At 57.1% G+C, this 21,714-nt stretch overlaps 8 protein-coding genes across 8 annotated transcripts; 6 read left to right on the plus strand and 2 right to left on the minus strand.

Moving 5' to 3' along the window:
* Positions 1 to 771: 771 nt before the first annotated feature.
* B0I36DRAFT_328580 (uncharacterized protein) lies at positions 772 to 2,927 on the plus strand. The gene is made up of 3 exons (XM_046154607.1): positions 772 to 1,860; positions 1,966 to 2,405; positions 2,493 to 2,927. The coding sequence occupies exons 1-3, from the start codon at positions 924 to 926 to the stop codon at positions 2,592 to 2,594; spliced, it is 1,479 nt and encodes a 492-aa protein (XP_046010883.1). The 5' UTR covers positions 772 to 923; the 3' UTR covers positions 2,595 to 2,927.
* A 709-nt stretch (positions 2,928 to 3,636) lies between these two features.
* B0I36DRAFT_433203 (uncharacterized protein) lies at positions 3,637 to 4,256 on the minus strand (the record flags this gene model as incomplete). Its single annotated transcript, XM_046162660.1, has 2 exons — positions 3,637 to 3,703; positions 3,820 to 4,256. Coding segments are annotated over 2 exons (502 nt in total), but the record flags the coding sequence as incomplete, so codon positions are not given.
* A 388-nt stretch (positions 4,257 to 4,644) lies between these two features.
* Positions 4,645 to 5,793, plus strand: B0I36DRAFT_365201 (uncharacterized protein; the record flags this gene model as incomplete). The annotated part of the gene is made up of 1 exon (XM_046159105.1): positions 4,645 to 5,793. The coding sequence occupies one exon, from the start codon at positions 4,645 to 4,647 to the stop codon at positions 5,791 to 5,793; it is 1,149 nt and encodes a 382-aa protein (XP_046010885.1).
* A 3,074-nt stretch (positions 5,794 to 8,867) lies between these two features.
* Positions 8,868 to 11,274, plus strand: B0I36DRAFT_293005 (TAP-like protein-domain-containing protein). The gene is made up of 5 exons (XM_046151777.1): positions 8,868 to 9,381; positions 9,435 to 9,476; positions 9,542 to 9,913; positions 9,991 to 10,681; positions 10,764 to 11,274. The coding sequence occupies exons 1-5, from the start codon at positions 9,044 to 9,046 to the stop codon at positions 10,902 to 10,904; spliced, it is 1,584 nt and encodes a 527-aa protein (XP_046010886.1). The 5' UTR covers positions 8,868 to 9,043; the 3' UTR covers positions 10,905 to 11,274.
* Positions 11,275 to 11,578: 304 nt separating this feature from the next.
* Positions 11,579 to 13,978, plus strand: B0I36DRAFT_247446 (uncharacterized protein; the record flags this gene model as incomplete). Its single annotated transcript, XM_046150310.1, has 4 exons — positions 11,579 to 11,986; positions 12,048 to 12,685; positions 12,795 to 13,403; positions 13,480 to 13,978. The coding sequence occupies 4 exons, from the start codon at positions 11,579 to 11,581 to the stop codon at positions 13,976 to 13,978; spliced, it is 2,154 nt and encodes a 717-aa protein (XP_046010887.1).
* A 1,238-nt stretch (positions 13,979 to 15,216) lies between these two features.
* B0I36DRAFT_328593 (uncharacterized protein) lies at positions 15,217 to 16,148 on the plus strand. The gene is made up of 2 exons (XM_046154608.1): positions 15,217 to 15,467; positions 15,627 to 16,148. The coding sequence occupies exons 1-2, from the start codon at positions 15,302 to 15,304 to the stop codon at positions 15,914 to 15,916; spliced, it is 456 nt and encodes a 151-aa protein (XP_046010888.1). The 5' UTR covers positions 15,217 to 15,301; the 3' UTR covers positions 15,917 to 16,148.
* A 264-nt stretch (positions 16,149 to 16,412) lies between these two features.
* Positions 16,413 to 18,636, minus strand: B0I36DRAFT_271929 (NCS1 nucleoside transporter). Its single transcript, XM_046151297.1, has 3 exons — positions 18,131 to 18,636; positions 17,902 to 18,045; positions 16,413 to 17,827 (listed from the first exon to the last, which is right to left on the minus strand). The coding sequence occupies exons 1-3, from the start codon at positions 18,359 to 18,361 to the stop codon at positions 16,490 to 16,492; spliced, it is 1,713 nt and encodes a 570-aa protein (XP_046010889.1). The 5' UTR covers positions 18,362 to 18,636; the 3' UTR covers positions 16,413 to 16,489.
* Positions 18,637 to 18,982: 346 nt separating this feature from the next.
* B0I36DRAFT_328598 (uncharacterized protein) lies at positions 18,983 to 20,459 on the plus strand. The gene is made up of 3 exons (XM_046154609.1): positions 18,983 to 19,324; positions 19,423 to 19,585; positions 19,667 to 20,459. The coding sequence occupies exons 1-3, from the start codon at positions 19,088 to 19,090 to the stop codon at positions 20,368 to 20,370; spliced, it is 1,104 nt and encodes a 367-aa protein (XP_046010890.1). The 5' UTR covers positions 18,983 to 19,087; the 3' UTR covers positions 20,371 to 20,459.
* The last annotated feature ends 1,255 nt before the right edge of the window (positions 20,460 to 21,714 follow it).

Here is a 21,714-nt window from a genome sequence, read left to right on the forward strand (position 1 = left end):
TGATTTTTGTTCCGATGTAGCACTTGAGCCGCAACTTCTCTATATACCAAATACCCCTTCAATTCTACGTAGCCTCTTGATGAGTTCCATCTTGTGCCCATCGTCGTGACGTGCATCTGGCCGTACACTGTGTGTTGATTCCCTGCTATCTTTGAGGTCTGTGCGTACAAATGCCGCCCACGCACGCTATTCAGACTGCTTGTTGTGATGCGTCATTCCCCCTTGTCAGGCGGTAAAGGCTGGGAGGCGAAAGAATCACCTGCGATTCCGACCACCGCGAGGTCGTACCAGATCCAAGACAGTGACCACGAAGGTACGCTTGGTTGCATACGGCAAGCATGTTACTCCACAAGGGGTAAAGTACCCGATACCATGAAACAAACTTCACGAAACTTGCAACCCTGCACGTGAACTTTATGCTGCCGGGAGTACGTGATCACGCGCGGTTTTGCAACCGCCCGCGCACGGATGCCGAGACAACTGCAGGTAAAGGTCACGCCAATGTCTCAGTCGCACCGTGTATCAGAGCTCGGTGGGGGAGAGGCGGAAATGGGCACCTGCGTGGACCAACAAGTATATGTGTGCTCGACCCATGTACCAGCGTTACGTAGGCTGGGCTTGTACGTCTAGATTTGCCAGTGTAGGAGGCAGCAGCTCACACCAGGTACAAAGAGCAGTGGAGCGAGATTGTGAAACGTCAATTCATCGTGAAAAGTCCAGGGGTTTAAGGCTTGGTGCAAACCGAGCGTTAGCCCATCATCCTGCAGAGCATTGCTGCCTGAACGCGGCCGGGCCAACTGCCTCTGGCCCATCTTCTCACATGGGCTTGCAGCTAACATCGGCTTCCCGATGCCCTATATTTTACTCGTAACCGCACTTTGCGACTCTAGACTCGACATGCACAGGCACCCAATCTTGTAACCATGGCCGACGACATCTCCAATGCCCTGAGCGCCTTCCTCCTCTCTGGACAAGCACCGACTTTTGCTTGCGGCGGCACCATCCCTGTGGCACTCGGATCCAGCCGTGATGAGCCGCACACGAGCCCTCCTGTGACAGTCAGATGGGATTGCAAGGAGGGGGCCAATCGCATCAGCTTCCCCTTGAACGACGATGGTGGCTCACGGCTCTCGGAGTTGATCGAGGACTGCGTGCCAGCGACTTTTGGCAAAGACAACGAGGACGTCCTTGACCCGGCGTATCGCAGGGCCGCCGCCATGGACGCTTCCCGGTTCGCCGTCGACTTGGACCCTTATCGCCTCGGAATCATCGACCAGGTCCAGCGGGTTCTTGTGCCCCCGGCCTTTGACACGGAAGAGGTCAACCTGAAGCCTCAGGGCACCACGCGGAGTGTCTCTGCGGAGCTCTACAAGCTCAACGTAAGTGCGACAAAACGGCACGTTGCCCTACTAACTCATGATCGTGCTTGCCATATACATATTCTTTATAGTCTACAATCTCATCCTTGTCCAGATTTACGAGGCCCCATCAGGCTTTTTCAAGAGCCATGTCGACACCCACGCCACGAGACTCAGATCGGCTCTCTTGTCGTCTGCGTTCCCTGCCACCACAAGGGCGGCAGCCTCGTCGTCCGCCACGCCGACAGGGAGGTCACGTTCGACTGGAGCGACAACACGACCGCCATCAAGTGGGCGGCCTTCTACAGCGACTGCGAGCACGAGATTATGAACGTCACCGAGGGCTTCCGCGTGACCCTGACGTACAACCTCTACGTGCGAGACCAGCCGTCGGACCGGGGCGGCTTCATGGAGCAGGGCCTCGCGCCGGTGGAGGTCCGGAGCTTGCCGCTGTACCAGGTCGTGCGCTCAGCTGCGGCAAATCCAGAGTACATGAAGACAGGTGCGTGTCTGCTTGGCTTTATATAGTCATCCCTAGGAATGGCAAGGTTTTCTAGCTTTGGGTTTTCCAGAGGTCCAGGCTAAACAGGTTTTCTGTTCGCTCCAGGCGGCACACTCGGAATCTTCTGTGCCCACGCCTATCCTGTTCAGGCACCGGTAGAGTTCAATGAAGGGTTCCGGAGACAAGATGGACACGAGGATGCCGCGGCACCCCAGATCCTCCCCATCGTGCTCAAGGGGACAGATCTGGCCGTCGTCTCCGTGTTCAGAGCCCTCGGCATGCGCGTAGAGGTCAAGTCCATACTTGACGGCGAGAAGCTCACGGAGAAGTATTATTACTGTGATGGTTCCGGCGGCGAAGAAAAGCCCGAGGCATGGTCTCACAAACACGGGGCGGACAAACTTGGCAGAGTGTGCGTCACGTCCGCGGGAGGGTGGGACGGCGCGATGCCGACAGACATGCTCGACGAGTACGGGTCGCCGCTCCAGGGAGTGACTTGGCTCACCCAGCGAAGCCACAACAACGTCGACTTTGTGCATCTGACCGTAAGTACAACAAGCCTTTTGTCATTTCGAGAAAAAGATCACGCACACTGGCCAGGGGGGGAAACTCGGCTCACCATGGTGTCACAGTATGGAAACGAGGTCGGCATCAGCACGTGTTACACCGGCGCTGCGATCCTTGTCAAGGTCCCGCCTTTCGAGGAGCGGCAGCTGGACAATGTGCGAGAGTGACGGCTGGCACTGCCGGCCAACATGGGGTATGGCGACAAAGGGCGCACGTCATGATTGGGTCTTGGTATCTCAGGGGTGGTGATGCTTGGCCGCCAGCCAGTCTCGATAGTCGCTCGTCCTAGGAACGGCGAAGAGGGGCGAATATGATGATAATACGAGGTTCAGCAGAGCTGCGAAACTTTTAGCTGATGATGTTTTATCTGCTGGGAGAAAACAACCATGCTGCAAGGCTCTTGTTTGTAGCAAAGCCCTAGCCTGAATTTAGCTAAGACCTCAGATATCAGAGAGCAGAAAACACGACATATCAACAAGCCGGCCTGAAGCATCTTGAAGAAAGAGAATTAATTACACAATTATTTGAGCCCTGTGGATTGGCAAGGCGAATCGGCTGTCGACGGTGTGAAGCAGCACGCCATCTGGTCTGTGGGGTTTGCAGAATGATCAAGTTTCATGTCTGTGAACCTCTGAACCTCTGGATATCTGGTGCTACATGGGCTGCCATTATTCTAGTGCTCAGCAGTATTCACAACACATAAATGAATGTAGATAGTGGCACAAGCGCGGTTCAAGCCTCTGTTGAGCGGCACGGCTTTAGCATGTTTTGCCAATTCGTGTCCCACAGCGACTTGACTGTGCCCGGCGCCTCACGTTGGACAGCCTCCTTTCCACCAATGGCCTTCCATTTCGGCTCTTCGGCGTGTTGACACGGACCCAGATCATGATAGGTTGTGATGAGCAATGAGCATTTGAGTCTACCCTCTAGGGTCTGGGTCGATATCATCCAGTCTGTGTGGCAAGAACCGCACGATCCCACGACATGCTCCTCACGCTCCCCGATTGAATCCACCGGAAAGGAGCCAAGTTTATCGTGCTGAGCTCGACCAAATACGTGCCCGCAAACACGAGTCTCCTTTGATGCGATGTGGGTTCGCAGCGCCTGCACATCTGCCATAGCATCACAGATATATGCTCGCTCGCACGACACAATAAGCTCCTTCATCTCCGACGTCGTGACTGCGTGCCATGACTCTTCGAAGGTGATGCCGTGGCTGATATATCCCCGGAAGTAGGTACAGGCCAGGATGGAAGCTGGGACACCGTGGGCTGGTCTAAGCACGGCATGATTTGTGATTAGTCGCGCCAGGCACCAAGTGAGGGTGAAATAAGGACTGTAGCGGAAGTATAAAATCGGGGGAACCTTGCTCTCTTTGAAGGACTTGCGAACATTGAAGGGTCTGCAGTCGTGCAGATAGTCGTACCGGCCAAGTTTCCCGCGAGATGTTCTGAACCACACCAACCTCTGACCTTTGAAGCAGTAGAAGCGGCCAGGCGAGTCCCTCTCGAGTCGGTAGAGGAAGGTATCGATGCCGTCTTGGACATTTGCACGGCGCACGAGTCGTGCGAAAGAAGGACCACTGTGATGTAGGGCTTTGCAGGCCGGTGACAGGCAGAGAGCGTCTGTGGCGTTGGAGATGGCATCGAAAAGAACCAGCACGAGCTCCACGGGCCACTGGCTGAAGCTGGGCGAGGCGGGCGAGGTTACATTGCGCCCTCGAGACGGCTTGCAGAAGCGACGGAGGAGGGAGAACAACATGGTCGGCGATGATGCATGTAATATTTTGAGGTGAACAAGTTGTACGCAGATGGCAAACGAGATGGATGCTGGATTTGAGGTGGTTTATCCGTAATTGTTGGCGGAAGGAGGCTGTGCACGCGTTTGTCCCATGACAACTTCGTCGCTGGTAACGCCCAGTGCGCATCCTCCCAGCACAGTTCTCCATCAGCACCACCACGCAAGTCCTCGAATGCGAGGGCCATGGGTATTCGAAGCATGGCTGATCAGGCCCGTTCAAAGAGCGCCTGTGGCTCACCCTACTTCTCTTCCGTCTGGCAGCAATCACAATGGACAGCTGCCGGACGTCAAACATGGTGTGCAAGGCTTGCCACAATCTCCATCTTGTGCTCGACCATGGACCTGACCTCGTCCTATTAAACAAGACACAGCACATCATCCAGAGGCATTCCCCCGATCGACTGAAAATCATTCGCCATGCCGAGAAGACTACAAGCTCTCGTCTCCCGATTTCGGGCCAGCCAGCACGAGTCAATGCAGGCACTTGGGCCGGCAACAGCAAGATCCCGCGACTTCAATAATGCCACGCTTACTTCGTGGTCCACGACCACCCTCGCGGCCTTCAGCGATCCACCTAGCAAACATTCCTCTGGCGTCGACAAAAGATTCGAACAGCAATCACATGCCACGCTGCAGTCGCTCTCCGAAGAGCTCCTCCTGACGATCACCAGCCATCTAGACATAGTCGACACCGTCTGCTTAAGCCTGACGAGTCGCGGCTTGGATCTCTCTGACTTACGCCGTTCGTTCTCGTCCCGCCTAGATGCAGCGACGAAGGAAGAATTACTCTTGCGAATCGAAAGGGACAGCCCAGCCCTGAGCTACTGCCACGTCCGGCGCCGCCTTCTGCCGTTCGCTCAGACCCACCTCGAAAGAAGACTGCTTCACTTCCACGACTGCGAGGCCAGCCCGCAGCACGAAATCGTGCTGCCCTACAGCGAGTGCTACAGGCTTCCGCTGTGCACCGCCCGGCTCGCGATCAACCACGCCGTGCTCGGCCCGCAGCACGGCATACCGGCCTCGGCGCTCTCGCACGCCCACGCCATATCCCACCCAGACGACTATCAACTCCGCAGGTACGAGTCCTGGACCTGCAAGGTGGCCCGCGGCGGCGGCCCAAGTCCCGAGCAGCTCATGCTGCGCTGCGTGCGGTCGTGGGTGTCGATCCGGGAGAGCCACCATGTCGCCCTGCTCAGACGCCACTTCCACGACAACAAGATTGCCATGTGCAGGCACTGCGAGGTGGACCTGGCGCTCGACGAGAACGGATGCCGCCGCGTCATCATCGGCACCGAATCGTTCCTCACCACGGGCAGCTGCGCCAGGTGCGAGACGGACTGGGAGATCCGGATCGGCCTCGGGGTCAGCGGCGAGGATGTGGGCCGGCCGGTCGCACACCGGTGGCTCGATGGGTATTTCAGCTGGACGGTCATTGTCAAGACTTGTCACCGGCTCGGCCGGTGTCAGGACCCGAGCGATCCAATGTGGCGTGCAATGTTGAGCGACGATGCACCGGTTTCGGCTCGCGCTTTCGGCTTGATCAAGACCCAGTGGAACGACCAATGATATAATCTTCACAAGTTTTGTTCGGCAATAGAATGGCTTTGGACAATGGAATTGTCATACGGGATAGAAGGCTTCAGAGGCTCAGAGGTTCAGAGGTTCAGAGGACCAGAGATTCAGAGGGCCAGAGGTTCAGAGGGCCAGAGGCGCAAGCCCATCGTGGTTGTGAAACCAAAGGGCTTTGACACTAAGATCGACACTCGTCTAGTCCTGCACGACTATGGCATCATTTCAAGCGCATTAAACAATGCAGTAGCTGCACCAGTTTTGAATAGCAAGTACATGCTCTAAATTTCATTTCCCACGACCTGAACTTCGCGGCATTACCAAAAAGCTCCCCCTGTAGTGATACTTGAGAAAGCTTTTACTTCAATCCAGGGTCACAATTCGTCCTTAACCTTTTTCAAACTACCCCTCTATTCCTTCAGCACAATGGGAATAACATCCTGCACGATGCCTTCGGCAATCTTCTTCTCCCTCGCCTCCCACCCAAGCTTCCTCAGCCGCGTGGCCTTGTGGCGCGAGTTGGTGCCAACCACCGCAGGTGTCCACTCGCCGAATAACTCGCTGTACTCGGCCTCGGGGATGGTCCTGGCCTCGGGCGACTCAATCTTGCCGAGACGGTGCAGCTCCTTCCCGACCACCCGCGAGATGTCACCCCACGAGATCTCCTCGCCGCTCTCGGCGAAGAAGTACGGGTTGCTCGCCAGATCCTTGTCCGCGGCGGACCCGGGCGCCGCGCCCTCGGCGTAGTGCAGGAGCGTCATGTAGGCCCGGGCCAGGTCTATGACGTGGACGAACTGCCAGATGGCGGCGCCCTTGCCGACGTAGCCCGCGTAGCCCTGCTTGAGCGCGAAGCGGACGAGCGAGGGCACCTGGATGGAGAGGCGGCCGCCCGAGTGCTCGCCGACGCCGTCGATGATGGGCGGGATCATGAGCAGCAGCTTGCTGCCCTGGTCGCCGAGCTCCTTGCGGGCGCGGAGGATGGCGAGGTCGACGTTGCGGTGGGGCGCGCTGTCCGGGAGGGCGTCGATCGCGGCCGGGTCGGCGTCGTCGTAGATCTTGTCCGAGGCGTAGTTGGAGTGGGAGTCGTCGGCGAGCAGAGAGGCGCCGCTGGTGTGGATGTAGATGGGCTTTGAGGCGGAGGAGGAGGAGGAGGCAACGCGCTGCTTGATACCGGCGAGGACGGCCTCGGCGGAGGGCAGGTCGTCGGCGGTGGCCGTGTGGAAGACAATGTCGGCCTCGCTGGCGTGCTTGGTGATGAGGTCTGTGTCGGACAGAGTGCCCAGGACGGTGGTGAGGTTGCTGCCGAAGCGCTCGCGGAGGGAGGTGGCCGAGGACTCGCTGCGGACGAGGACGGTGACCTTGTAGCCCTCGGTGGTGAGGTGGTGCAGGATCTCGCTGCCGATGTAGCCGGGGCCAATGAGGAAGACGTTCTTGCCAGACATTGTGATGATAGTAGCCGTTGTAGTGAATTTGATTTGTTGTGGTTGTGGTTGTTATTGTGGGGGAGGACGATTCAATATGGAGGTGATTGTTGCTGGCGGGGTTTGGCCACTGGGGTAATGGATGTCGTGATGTGCAATGACGGCAGAGTGATCGTGGTGTTGTCCTCGGTGGCCGTTGCACCAATATATACTCTCGACTCGCGGGTACACTATCCCTTCAACCACCAACGCGACAGGCGCCTCGACGTCATGGCATTTGTCAGGGCCAGCATCTGCATGTTTCCATGATCGACAAGGCCAGAGCGGATTGAGTTTCGCATGTGCGTTGGCTCGCAAGACACGCCATGATGACTTGGCCGAGGCGGGCCGAAGGTGGGGAGGGCGTGCTGGACCCCTGTGAGCCCACAGCGGCCCGTTTGCATGGGACAGCCAGCGGGAAAGTTGCCCCGATCAAAGTTGTTGGGTGGGCATGGCATGGTTACAAAGCTCTGCAGGTGCAGGAGGGTTTAGTCAGCCTGTGCGACCCAATGTGCTGTAGGCCGGGGCGGGGCTTTACTTTACAGGATCAATCTTATCCCGCTGCAGCTCGGACGGTGCTGAGTCAGGCTTGTGGGGAAGGAAGAGCTGCCCCCCTCTTCGCGGACCAACTCGCTCGAGTCCGTTTGCTAGCAGCTTGCAGGGTGACCTGGACAACCATCATGGCCGCCAATATCAAGCTCATCCATCCCACAGGCATGTCAACTCTCTTTCCCAGCTGTCTGTCACGTCCGATTCTCCCTCGGGCCATCTCGCATCAACGTCCCAGCTCAGTTGCCTGCCTCAGAGAACGAGTCGTGCAATCCGATCGATCACCTGCCAGTCCTCAATTTCGCCTTTCTACTGGCGACAACCTGCAACGTGCCCATGTAAACAGTCGATAGGCGCTGGAAAACTACCTTAGGGTAGATACCTCGAAGCAACGCTCATACCAAGCGCCAGCATGGGCAATCTCGGGTTCGCGCACGCTCAATGTGGCAAAGCTGGCCCATCGAGGCAATCTCACTTTGGCTCTTTCCGAGTTCCCACCCACACTTTCACTTGCCTCAGCAATTATTTCCATTTTCGATGACACGGATGTCCAATAAACTCGGTATGCTAGCGATGCTCGTACTCTGACGGGCCTTTGGTGCCATGGAACTTGTCGATCATCATCACCCCAGGCTTCCAGGAATGCTCAGATACATCATCTGTCTCCTCGCTGGAGAGAGACACGCTGACAGCGCTGGTGGCGGAGACAGCTGCGGCCCGCCCCTGATTGAATTCGATAACATGCACTGCCAGGCCAACCAGACATGACGCGACTGGGGAACCGCGATCGTCCAATTTGTGCCAGACCAAGCAATCGTTTATTTATGGGTAACAGGTTGCAGATTCCGTGGCTGCGTTGCATGCTTATTTCCAGAGCAAGTCTAGCGCCTCCATGCCAGGTTACGCTACGAGGTGAACACCATGCTCTCATTGGTCGGAATCCCTGTCATGTCGCCTGCGGTGGCTGAGCCCCCCGCTCAGGTACCAATACACCGTGTTTCCCTTTTAGGAAATACTTGAGCATGACATGTCCGGGGCTGTGCACTTACATCATAGCTGTCTGGAAAGCCCCCAAGGCTCAAGGCTGCTGGGACGACATTGCATCCAGGCGACGCAAGCACTGGCTTCCACGATATAAGGCCCTTGGAAGCCCCTTTGGCATCAGGCCAGCTCTGTCCTACCGCCATCACCAAATCCCCTATCACGATCTAATTCAACGCTTTGCATCTGTAGTCTTCATGATGCACTCTATCACGACTTGGGCATCAGCTCTGCTGCTCCCTCTGGCAGCCACCACAGCTGCCGCTGCCGCATTGCCCCGCGCCGACGGCATTGTCTGGGGCGAGTGCCACATCGAGGAGGACACCTCCAGCCTGCCCGTGCCCGTGCAGTGCGGCAAGCTCACTGTTCCGCTGGATTGGTCCGGAAAAACCACCGACAAGACGATTGATATCGAGCTGATCAAGTGGCCGGCCGCAACACAGCCTGCGCCCAAAGGCAGCATCCTGCTCAATTTCGGAGGCCCCGGGGGTGACGGTCTCAACAACTTCGTCTCTTACGCCCCCTTGCAGGCACCGTACGTCGAAACACATCAGCCACAGTGCGCCATATACTGACCTGAACTCCTAGGATAATTGGCGACGAGCACGACATCATCAGCTGGGATCCTCGGTGAGACCCCCTTCTGGAGTGAGACGGCACGCATACATGAGCACTAACCCGCCACCATCTGCCAGGGGCACCCGCAATGCCATCCCCGTCATTTGCTACAACAACACGGCAACAAATGCCGAGCTGACGACATACCTTTCAGACTGGTACAACGCCTCCGATACTACGCCCTCCCATCTCTGGACGGAAGCCACTGTGCTGTCCGAGTTATGTCAGAACGCGCTACAAGAAGTTGGTCCTTACGTCGGCATGGCCTCGGTGGCACGGGACATCATCGCGATTGTTGACGCTCTCGGCGAGGATGGGCTGCTGAGATACTGGGGCATCTCGGGCGGCACCTCTATGGGCGCCACGGTGGCGGCTATGTTCCCGGACCGTGTGGACAAGGTCATCCTCGACGGAGTCATGAATGCACACCAGTACTACAACTCTCCAGTGTAAGTGTCGCAAGGACCTCCAAGCCCATTTTTGACCACTGGAAGTCGTGCCCGGCACAACGCTGACAGCGAGACAGGGAGACTGAATTCATCTCGAGCGCAGACGACGTTCTCCGTGGCATCTTCAACGCCTGCATCGAGGCGGGTGTCGAAAAGTGCCCGCTGGCCAGCCACGCAAAGACTTGCGGAGGCCTCGAGGAGAAAATGGACCAGCTCGTCTACGAACTCAAGTACAACCCTATCCCCTTCGCCTCTGCAGCTCTGGGCAGTGGTGGCATTGTCGACTACAGCATTCTTTTCAACTGGCTCTTCTCAAAGCTCTACGTCCCCAAGAGTTACGCAACCGTTGCCAAGGTGCTCGAAGGACTCTTCCGCCGCGACGCCACTGCTCTGGTGGAGGCAGCCCTGATCGAGGCTGGCGCCTCCACACCTGCCGCAGGTCCCATTATTCGCGCCGTATGGGGCATCCGGTGCGGCGACAAAAGGCCCCGCGCCGACTCCAAGGAGGAACTGGAGCCATACGTCGACCAGCTCGAGGCGAACAGCAGGTGGTTCGCCCACTTTGGCCTCGCGAGCAACGCGTACCTTTGCGCTCAGTGGCCGTTTGAGGCCGTGGAGCGTTACGAGGGCGATTTCACGGGAGTCAAGACCAAGAACCCCGTCTTGTTCATTGGCAACACGTACGACCCGGTCACGCCGCTCGTCTCGGCGAGAAACATGAGCTCTGGCTTTGAAGGGAGTGTGCTGCTGCAGCATGATAGCTACGGGGTGAGTTCCCTCCTTTTCTGGATGGTTGAGACCAAGTGCAACACGATGCAAATTGCTAACGGCTTGACTTTTAATGACACAGCATGTCTCGTTCACGACGCAGAAGTCGAACTGCACCGAAGCGGCTATTAGTGCGTACCTGAATGAGGGCAAGTTGCCGGCTGAAGGCACTGTCTGCAAGCCCAACTTGCCGATTGTCAACTACGTGACAGGAGAGATCTAGAGCGGCAGACGACGAGGTGGCTCAGATCGACATTGGAATAATTGACATCGCATTTCCTTTTCGCATTCATAATATCTAGCATGCATTCTCTTACTTTCCACGTGTAGAGTCAGAGGAATCCTTTTGTGATGGAGGATGTGCTGTTGTCCCCGCGGGGTTTAGCGGCTTTTGAAAGAGGCTTAGCGTGATTCACGGTCATCCTCCAACTGAAAATGGCCCAAGGATGCAAAGCAGTATGTGAATGGGCGTTACAGGCAGCTAGAGTTTTGTATTATATGCGGTTGCGTTCATGAAGATGATAAGGATCGGCTCGACAGGCACCTTGAGAAACGGAAACGTAGAGAGAAGGAATTCAAAGATCCCTCAGGAGCCACTGTTTACAAGAAAGAGAGAAAACGTCGTAGCAAGCAGTGCCGAAGTGAATGGTGCGACCACGCATAGAAGAGTGGGGGGGGGGGGGGCTTGGCTAGGCATCACTGGCAGCCTAACTCTGGCACGGGCTTCAGCTTATGGGTCCAACTTCAGCTGCCCATCAGCTCCTTCACATCCATGCGTCCAGCAACTTATAAAGCCAATAGACGTTTCCCTGGAAAGTCACCGCTTCTCCCACAGCAATCACATCTTCCCGACTTCTTTTCACACCACGCAACCCACCTGTCTGGCAACTGCAATCAATGGATTCTGAACAGACACCAGGCGTCTACCCCGGCTTAGGCCTGCCTATTGAGTATGACAACACAGACCGTCCTGACCGCATAAGCCGTGGCGATTACTACCCCATAGGAGCTCGCGGTGAGGGATCTGGCGCCGGCACCACGTATGATATCCTGCCCGTCCGCGAGGTGGCCATGATGCTTGTCATGGATCGTCTCACCGACAAGCCCAATTGGCATAAAAAGATCTTCGACGACGAGATCACCGCCAAATGGCGTGCAGAGGCTCTTGCGTGGCCCGACGACGATCTCTGGAGTCGTGCCACACGTGGCAAGAGTTCTGGACGCTTTTGGGGACAGGAGGCAGGAGATGAGACTGGGGAGCAGCGCGAGATTGAGAATATCCTCAATGACGAATGCTTTGACTTTGTGAGTTATCATGCCAACAGCACCTTCAAGATCACGCAACTGACATGGCTCGTTGCAATAGGTCCTAGGTGAGCTTCGTAAGAAGGCCGAATACTTCGAGAAGACACGTCTTATACCCACACTGGATGTTGGACCGGCTGTCGTCAAGTCGGACACCCTTGTGCCCCCAGATCTCCACGAGGAGATCCGCAAGGCATTTGATACTCTGCGGCAAGACCAATCAGCCAATCCTGACTGGCATCCCGGGACTAACGAACAAGTTCGCAACCTGATCCACCCATCTATGTACCCACTCGTCTACAACGTTACCAAGGCCATCCAGGACGAGGTCGTCGGCGTCGACGATGCCATCACAAAGTGGTCCGGCAAGGGTGAGATTATTACCGGCGAGATAAAAGAAGAGGCGCCGCCCCAGTCCTACAGCAGTATAATGTATGGCAATCGCGGAGCTCGAGGTACCTGGTCTCACAGATTCCAGTGGCTGCCTTCCAATCTTCACTTCAACGAGGATGGTAGTGTCAGATTCACGAGCTATATCAATGGGTTACACCCGGAAAAGTACACGCAGATCTATCGCACGCTGGAGAGACTTGTAGATAAGGCGATTCCCGCTTGGGACCAGTGCGTTTGTGAAGTCCAAGGTTATGAATTCCAAGCCAAGGGCCGAAGTGAAAGTCGGATTGAGCTGGGGAATTATTGGTACGTTGGAGTCCTGCATTTTGTTGTCGTGTCTTTTGTTCCGCCTTTCTTCGATCTTGAGGTGTGTCTGGCTGATCTGTGTTCTCACATGCTAATTATAACGACACAGCGACACCGAAGAGAACAACTGGTCACCAAACGCTCCACCACCTGCGGAATTCATCGCCTCCTTCGACAAAACCCAAATCGAAGACTTCGAGGAACTTCTCGAAGACGAGGACGAAGAACAAATAGCCGAGGAAGTCTGGAAACACATCCGCAAACCCGTGCAACCGGCCCCTAAACCCCATGACTTCGACTCGATCAACTACACCCCAGACCCCAGCACCACTCTCTTCGCCAAATACCGCGCCACTGGGCTCCAAATCATCGTGAAAATGGCATCCATTGAACTCTCCCCCGAAAACGACAGTAAAGCCGACTCCGCAGAGTTCCCGCTCGGCTCATGGCACGTCGAGGGCCAAATGAATGAGCGCATTGTCGGCACTGCGCTCTTCTACAGCGACTGTGAGAACATTACCGACTCCAGCCTCGAGTTTCGTGCACAGACTGCAGGGACCTACCTTCATGATAGCATGGAGAGCGTGGGGCAGGATAGTTACCATTGGATGCAGAGCATCTTTGGTACACAGTTGGGTAGTGGCAACGCGCCTGGCATCCAGAACTGGGGGGATGTGGAGACGAAGCAAGGAAGGTTGCTTGCTTTTCCTAATATTTTGTAAGTGACGGTTGCCAAAACCTGGAAACGAGCCTTGAGAGAAGTGAAAAAAAAAAACTGACAAACTTCCATGTAGCCAACATCGTGTCCGCCCGTTTCAGTTGAGAGACCCGACCAAGCCAGGTTATAGACGATTTGTTGCACTGTGGCTGGTGGACCCATCAACACGCATCATATCAACCGCCAACGTCCCTCCCCAGCGTCAAGACTGGTGGATCGAGAGCATTCTCGGACAGACCATCAAACCCGGCGAACCCACCTCCCTCGACGCCCAAGAGCAATCATCATCTCCGAAAGACGAAATGGCGCCGGAATCAACCACCACCGACCCCAACCTGCAAGCCGTCCACGACCTCGAAATCAAAGCGCCGTTCCTGGCAAAGACCTTGCGCGAGAAACTCCCCGCCGAGCTGTTCTTCGATGTCAGCAAGCGTTTGGCGGATACGAAGTCACTGCCGATGTCGGAGGAGGAAGCGAAGGGATATAGGTTGGAGTTGATGAAGGCGAGGTCAATGGCTAAGCAGGAGATTGAGGATACTTGGCAGAGCAATACTTATTCTTTTTGTGAGCATTGAGGCTCGCCTAGAAGAGTTGTAATTGGAATTGTTCATTTAGCCGACACTGGCATTCAGATTATTGCATTGCATTCCGCCGATCTTTGCCGAGATGCAAAATAGGGTGCCATTGATGATAGATCTAGCAACACTAGTCAGACTCATTCCAACCCACTGCCATGTCATTGATGGAATCAGCCTTACATCATCGTGCCAAAGGGCCAAGAATAACCTCCCCCCGACCTGCTTCCCGAGATCCACCAATGTCCCGGCCAGCTGACTTCAGATTAGCGAGTGCAGCTGGCCAATCCCCGAAGGAGTTGCAACACCCCCGTTAGCCCTCTAGCCTGGCCGGCGAGCCAATCCGAGCGCAGGACGGCCAGCAGCCGAGCTTGAATACGAGGAATAGTCCTTGCAGACACACACACACACACACACACACACACACACCTCTCTTTTTTCACGTTTTTGTCTGCCTGGGCAGGACGGCAGGCGCATATGCATAAGCTCAGCCGCAGCGGGTATGCAGCACACACCGCGCAGTTTGGGTTTCCATGTATGCGCTGGATGTGTCAACTTCTGAGACACCCGAGGTGGCGAGATGGATTAACCCTTACTTCGACGACAGAGACAAGGGTCTGCCGATCAACTCGTGTTTGCCCTGTGGTGGGAGGGCTACGACTCATGGCGGAACCATGAGGTTTGCCCGCAAAATGCAAACCTGCTCTCAATAGTAGATTACTTTAAGCCCACTTTCGAGAGAACAGCCCATGAACAACCCACATATCGTAAATCGCAATCCAGTCCGGGTTCTTTGTGCGCAACGCATGCACGCAATACGAGGCCGGGACCCCGGACTCTCTGCCCAGTTTAACCCCCGACGGGCTGGCGGGCTGGCGTCAGCTAAAGATCAACGTCCCGCTTGTACGGTGCTACCACGCCGCTGCATGTCTACGACGCACAGGAAATAGGACGCCCCATATATGCTGTCATGTGAGAGAGAGAGCAGAGAGATCGCCGTCGCTGGTCCGCGGAGGGAATGGTTGTGCCGTGCCGCCGTGCCGGCGGGTCAGCAAGTAAGGCTAGGACTGCCCTGCGCCTCGCCTCGTACCACACACAGGTCGACTCCGCCCCTCCTAGTTGGCGGGTTTTCGTGTCGCCTTGCGCGCACACATGATCGGTGAGACCTGGGTTGAGGGTTCTCAGTATAAAAGGCTAAGGTGCACCTTCCCCTGGGAGGGAAGACGATATGGTGGCCAAGATAATCCACGAGACCAGGACATCCCTACCAGAACTAGTCATCCACTGAAGGAAAGTGTCTACTACTGTTTTCCATTTTTCAAGATGAAGTCAACCATCACTTTTACTGCTCTTGCAGCCGTGGCCGCCGTTGCCTTCGCCAAGCCCCTGGAGCCTCGCGACGCTGCTCAAGTCGCACACCTGACCTTTCACGCGGCACCCGTGTCCTACGATCTCTCTGTCCCGGCCGATGGCACCGTCGTGGAGACAAGTACGTACATTGACTAAGGCATTTGCTTTTATTACCTTACATTCTCCCTCTCTCTCTCTATCCCACCCGCACCAACACGCAATGATGAAAATGGTACCTCCACCAAGTCTCTCCCAGCCACACTAACCACAGCCCCTTCCCTTCAACACAAAAAAACAGACAGCGACCTCAATATCAACCTCATCGACGCGCCCGACTACAACGCCCTGGGCCAGTGCACCTTCACCTTTGACTCGATCACGCAGCCCGCGCTGGCGCTGCACATCACCGAGTCCGGCCTCCAGCAGATCGCCGTGGGACCCCCCAGCGTGCTCAAGAGCGTGAGCTGCCTGGGCGCGTGCGTGCCCACGTACGGCGCCTGCTACGGGCCCGACGGGCAGTACGTGGGCCCCTGCTGCACGGGCTTCTGCGCGGCGTCGAGGTGCCGCCCGTGGGATCTGAGCGTTTGAGAGCTTCCGGAAAGTTCGCCCCCCGGAGTGAAGGGGATGCTTTGCAGCAGAGAGAGAGGCCAGGGGTTTCCCGTGTCTGGGGAGAGAGTTCGTCTAAGTCGTGGAGTATGTGTTATGATGCATGTGTCTGGGGCACGAAAGTAGAGGAAGAACTCTTTTGAGATGATTCCTCGGAGCCGGGTATACATAATTACGTAGCGAGTCTCTGCTCAAATTAAAATCATCACTCGTCCATTCACGGTCCATAACTCGAAAGTTTTGGTTTGCTGCAGGCTATAGGCTGAGCTCGAGTCCGTGCCAAGCGGCCCGCAAGCCATACTCCCCGACTCTCGGCCTATTTCGTAAATGTGACAGAGCGACAAGTAGGATTGACATGAGCTTTCGCAAAAACAATGGCCATTGACAGACTCAGAGACTCATAACCACAGGCACTGTATAGCTCGTTGAGAAGTAGTCTTGGTCACATTTGCAAGGTATGGATATAAAAGTCTATAGTCGGCAAGCTGCGAGCAGCAGGGCCAGCACAAAAGGGCACGACGACCATACTCTCAATAAACCCCCAGACGCCCGAGCTTATACATCCTGAACCTTGCCCTCCACCATGCCGCTCTTCTCATCCTTGTCCAGCGAGGCGCTGCTCGAGCCGGGCGCCACCACCAGCGCCGGGCCGCCCAGGGCCGGCACCTCGTCCTCGGAAAAGGTGCCAAAGTAGTCCTGGTCGTCGACGGCCAGGACATCGGGCATGGGCCAGAAGTACGCGAGGACGAGGTACACGCCGCCGGACACGAGACATCCGAGGAACCAGGCGAGCTGGTACAGGTTTGTCCACCCCGGCCAGGCCAGCTTGGGGGAGACGGCGCGCTGGATGAGCCCCGGCAGGAGGAACCAGACGCCCGAGCACCAGGCCACGGCGGCGCGCCAGTTCCAGCCGCCCGTGTACCAGTAGATGCTGTCGGGCCCGGCGCCGTACATGGCGGTGAGCTTCATGGTGGTCCTGCGGAGGAGGAAGTAGTCGGCAAACATGATGCCCATGAGGGGGCCGAGGACGACGTTGAGGGACCCCACGACGGTGAGGAAGCTGCTGGCGCTGTTGAGCAGGGTCCAGGGCTGCATGATGAAGGCGAAGCCGATGGTGAAGTAGCCGCCGCGGCGGATGGTGAACCAGCGGGGGAGCAGCGCGGCCAGGTCGATGCCCGCGATGACGCTGTTGGACGCGACGACCATGCCAAACTGCGAGACCATGAAGGCGATGGCCGCAAAGGCGACGCCCGCGCGGGCGCCCGAGTTGTCCTCGTGCCGGCGGACGGCCTCGAGGAAGCTGTAGGGGTTCCAGAGCAGGGCCTTCTCCTGGGGGTAGAGGGTGGCGGCGCACGAGGTGCAGACGATGCCGATGCAGGCGACGACGATGGTGCCGAGGGGCACCATGACGAGCTGGGCGAGGACCTGGTCGCCCGGGCGGCGGGCGTAGCGGGTGTAGTCGGACTGCGACCACATGTGGGTGGCGATGCCGCCAATGTTTGCCGTCACGGCCGCGACAAACGCCCAGCCCAGCTGCCCCCCTCGGGCCGGCTCGACGCCGCTCACACCGCTCACGTCGGCCAGCAGCGCGCCGCCGCCCCCCGCCCGCACCGTCGACCACACGAGCAGCACAAAGACCGTCGTCGCCACCGTCACCGACGCCGCCATAAAGGGCTTCTTGTAGTGCTCCGGGCTGAACCACATCAGCGGCAGGCACAGCAGGATGTACACGACAAAGGCCACAAAGTCGCAGACCTTCATGGCGCCGTTGGCCAGCGGGCCGTTGAGGTCAAGGAACGACGGCCAGATGCACGTCAGCAGCACCTTGAGGCACTGCGAGCCGTACCATGTGTTGGTTGCGGTCCACACAAAGGACAGGAAGACGCGGATGGCCTTGAGATCATGAGTTAGCTTGGTGCCATGGACCACACAGAAGCCATTCAAGAGAGTGACTTCAAAGCACATACCATTGGGAACAGGTAACCCCAGATGCCCCAGTTCTGCTTCATCCAGATGGGGAAGCCAATGTGCCATTTGGCACCCGGGTGGCCACCCGCCACGCAGACGAAGCCGACAAAGGTGTGGGCGACAATGATGGCCAGCATTGCTTGCTGCTCACAGGGCCAACGTCAGCGTTCGCTCAAAGCCGCATATTGATCACTAGAGCATTGGAGTGTGGCCTCGTGGTGCACCTACCCAGACATTCAACCCCAGCGAGATCAAGGACGAGCCCGTGGTCCAGCCGCCGACGTTGAACGAGCCAGTGACCATCCACAGGCCCACAAAGTGCCACGGGCCGTAGGGACGCCTGGACGGAGGCAGCGGGATCGTGTCCTTGTTGACGTAGATGTCGACCACATTGTCCGAGTCCCGCTGGACCTCGAGCTTCCGCACGAGGCGGGCCCGGAACGAACTGGGCGAGGACATAGTATCCCTGGCTTGGCTGCTGAGCTTCTTGGTGGAGGTGTCAAGTGCCGAGTCTCAGAGGAAACTGCGCTTCGAGTGGAGTGGGTGAGAGCGTGTCCCGAAGAGAGACTGGGGGTTCTGTTGAGCAGCGAGACCAGCTGCCATTATGAGACCAGGTAAAAGTACCTGGTGGACAGCATGTCTTCGTCTTTAGAGCACTTGATCGTTTATCAGCGCCCATATCGGAGGCCATCCCGGCAGACTTATCAGCGGACGGCGAAGCCGCTATCTACCCGACGTCCACTATCTGGCAAGTGCGCTGGTCAGGCATAGGCAGATAACTAATTATGCCGGATCGTCGTGTTATCAATCCGACGGGAACAAATGCCGGTTCGGGCAGCATTGGACCAATCAGATGGTGCGTGCCCGCCGATAGCGGTCCTGGGTTTATCATTCTGACAGCCGTTAGGCAGGCCCATTGTGGGGTCCCCTCCGTACGATGTGGCACAACCCTGAAAGCTTGAACACGGCGGCCAAGGCGCGGCTGGCGTTCGGGCGACTTCCGCTCCGACGCCTTTCTATGTAATACCCCAACCCGTCGGCCGAGCTCCTGCGGGGCCGGTGCTGTGCATTACGTGCAGCCATAATTGACCCTCCAGCTTGCCTCTTGTGTTTTATCAGCACGAACACTCAGCCTGTCCCCCCGCGTCGCTCTGCTAGATTCTCAACCAGGCGCAGGCATCCAGAATGTCGACCACTACTGTGACCAGCGCCCAAGCCCCGGGCGAGGCGGGCCCTCGGACGGCCACCATGATGAATGGAAAGACGTTTACTTTCCAGTCCAACGTGTCCACGACCCTGGCCAAGATCCCCATCATTGACGCCGCGCGCATCTGGAGCCAAGACCTCGCCGAGCGCAAGGCCCTGGCCGAGGAGATCCGAGAGGCCGCGCATGAGATTGGATTCTTCTATCTCGTGAATCATGTATGTCAGTCACTGCTCGGCGGCGGCGGCGGATCCTAGGCACGAGTCATCCACTCAATTGGACTTGTCTTTACTGACACAGAAACCGTGACATCTAGGGCATCGACATGAAATATGCAGATGAGGCCATGACACAGGCCAAGAGGTTCTTTGCGATGCCACAGGAGAAGAAGATGGAGGTCTTTACTGGTCTCGTGCCCAACGAGTATGTCGGCTTCCACCCGATGGAGTGCTACAACCGCAACGGCTGGAAGCGCCAGGGTTAGTCTTAAGCTTCTCCCACCCCCAAGCGCCTCTTGCAGCACGGGCATTGACATGCTGAATACACACACACCATATCAGACCTCAGCGAGGCCTTCAACTGGGGCTACGACGCCAAGTTCGACCCAGACGCCACCCCGGCGGCCCTCGCCCAGAAGTCCCCAAGCATCTGGCCATCTGACCTGCCGGGCTTCCAGGAGGGCGTGATGGCCTACCACGCGCAGCTGCTGCGCTTCTCGCGCCGCCTGGCGCGCATCTTTGCCCTCGCGCTGCACATGCCCGAGGACTACTTTGACGCGTACACGGCGCAGCCCGAGGCCGGCATGCGCATCCTGCACTACCCGGAGCAGGAGCACTCGGTGGACGAGCAGAATGGCATCGGGGCACACACGGACGTCGAGTCTTTCACCATCGTGACGCAGGACGACACCGGCGGGCTCGAGGTGCTGGGCAAGGACGGCCACTGGATCAAGGCGACGCCCGTGCCGGGCGCGTTCGTGGTCAACATCGCCGACTGCTTCATGAGGCAGACCAACGACTTTTTCGTGTCGACGATCCATCGCGTCGTCAACAAGAGCGGGCGCGAGAGGTACTCGGTGCCGTTCTTCTTTGGTTTCGATCGGTCCATGAGGCTGGATCCCATACCGAGTTGTGTGGATGAGACCAAGGGGATGCCGCCGATGAAGTATCCGGTCATCACGGCGGGAGAGTACTATGAGTGGCGCACAAACCGGCAAAAGAAGACGAACACGTTCAACGAGGAGGTGCAGGGCAAGGCAAGCTGATGCACTCGAGCAGCATTGTACAAGATTTGTTGTGATGAAGATGAAATCGTAAGCAACGTATATTACAAATCTGGTGCTTTGAACTGCTCTTGACAGAATCCAAGGATTGATAAGTGAACTCTTCTTCATGTTTGTAGCGGGTTGCGTGGTCAAGCGCGGCAGCAGGGCGTCCAAGAGGTCAGGAACTCTATTCGCTGGTTCCCTCAAAACATGGTCTATGCTGTAGGACTCGGCATCGCGGCACGCCTTGCTTCGCCTGAGGGGTTTTCTTTCTAGTTCGCCTGTCATGTGGCCTAGTCTGTTAAGGGCCAGGCTGCGTTCATTCTGTGGATCTGCACTCACAGCTGGCCCAGGACACTTCGACAGCATGAAACCTCGAGCAGTCGAGCCACAGCGCTAGTGCAAGTTTGGCGAGATTCTGCAGACCGGATCGGCGTACCAGATTCGATCAGGTCTGGGATAGCCAGGCAAATGTTTTGACGTGCCGGAACCTGCGCCTCCCGCCGCTCGCCGTTATCCTGAAGGCGGCCGAGATCGAAACGAGTGGACGCCGTCCCGCTCATCGACTACCACAGACGGTCAGGGTACGTCTCTTTGTGGACTAGCCCATCAGGAAGCGGTACCCGGCGACACTATAGTACAGTCAGTCAGTGATTAGGGTTTTGAGGCAATTTAAAGTGGTCGGTGAGCTCCCGAAGAACCCACTTCGAAGCACTTGCATGGATGATGAAGGCCATGGCGCTCGTCGTGCCATATGATGCCAGCTGTGAGCAAGACTTCAGACGCCTGAGGAGGAAATCCTGCAGGTGGATTCCACGCCGTGAGCAGGTCATGACACTGCATGGAGACCTGGCTGTGCTTGAAGGACTGGGCGGTGGCTTGCTCGAGTATAATGGGTATGCCCCTGCCGGGAGCGAACTTTATCTGTCGAAGCTACTGCTGTCACTTGCAGTCTGCCTTACAGAGGAGCCACTTTTCACAGTTGGAACGAGCGGTCTCTAGCCGGACGCTGGTGTGGATGAGCCGGCTCGATCAACGGTGCCGGCACTTCGCTTCCGGTATGCTGGAGGGCCATGAGACGGGCATGCTGGTGCTGCACGAATGATGTGGGGTGCTTGAAGGCGGCGGTAGTGTGGACGGATGACTTGCATACCGTGGCTTGGAGGATGGGTCTCGTCTGGTGTATTGGGCCATGAAGAGCCGCGACGGTCGACGATGGAGAGGAGAGGGCACCTGCCGCATGTCCACAGACACATCAAGCCTGGGTCACGACTTGCTGGGCGCCTGAAGAGTGTGTATCCAGAGTAGAAGCGCCCACTTTTGGCCGTTGAGGCATCGGAGACT

Source organism: Microdochium trichocladiopsis, assembly GCF_020744255.1.
Source record: "Microdochium trichocladiopsis strain MPI-CAGE-CH-0230 chromosome Unknown B0I36scaffold_7, whole genome shotgun sequence".
Lineage (NCBI taxonomy): Eukaryota > Fungi > Ascomycota > Sordariomycetes > Xylariales > Microdochiaceae > Microdochium > Microdochium trichocladiopsis.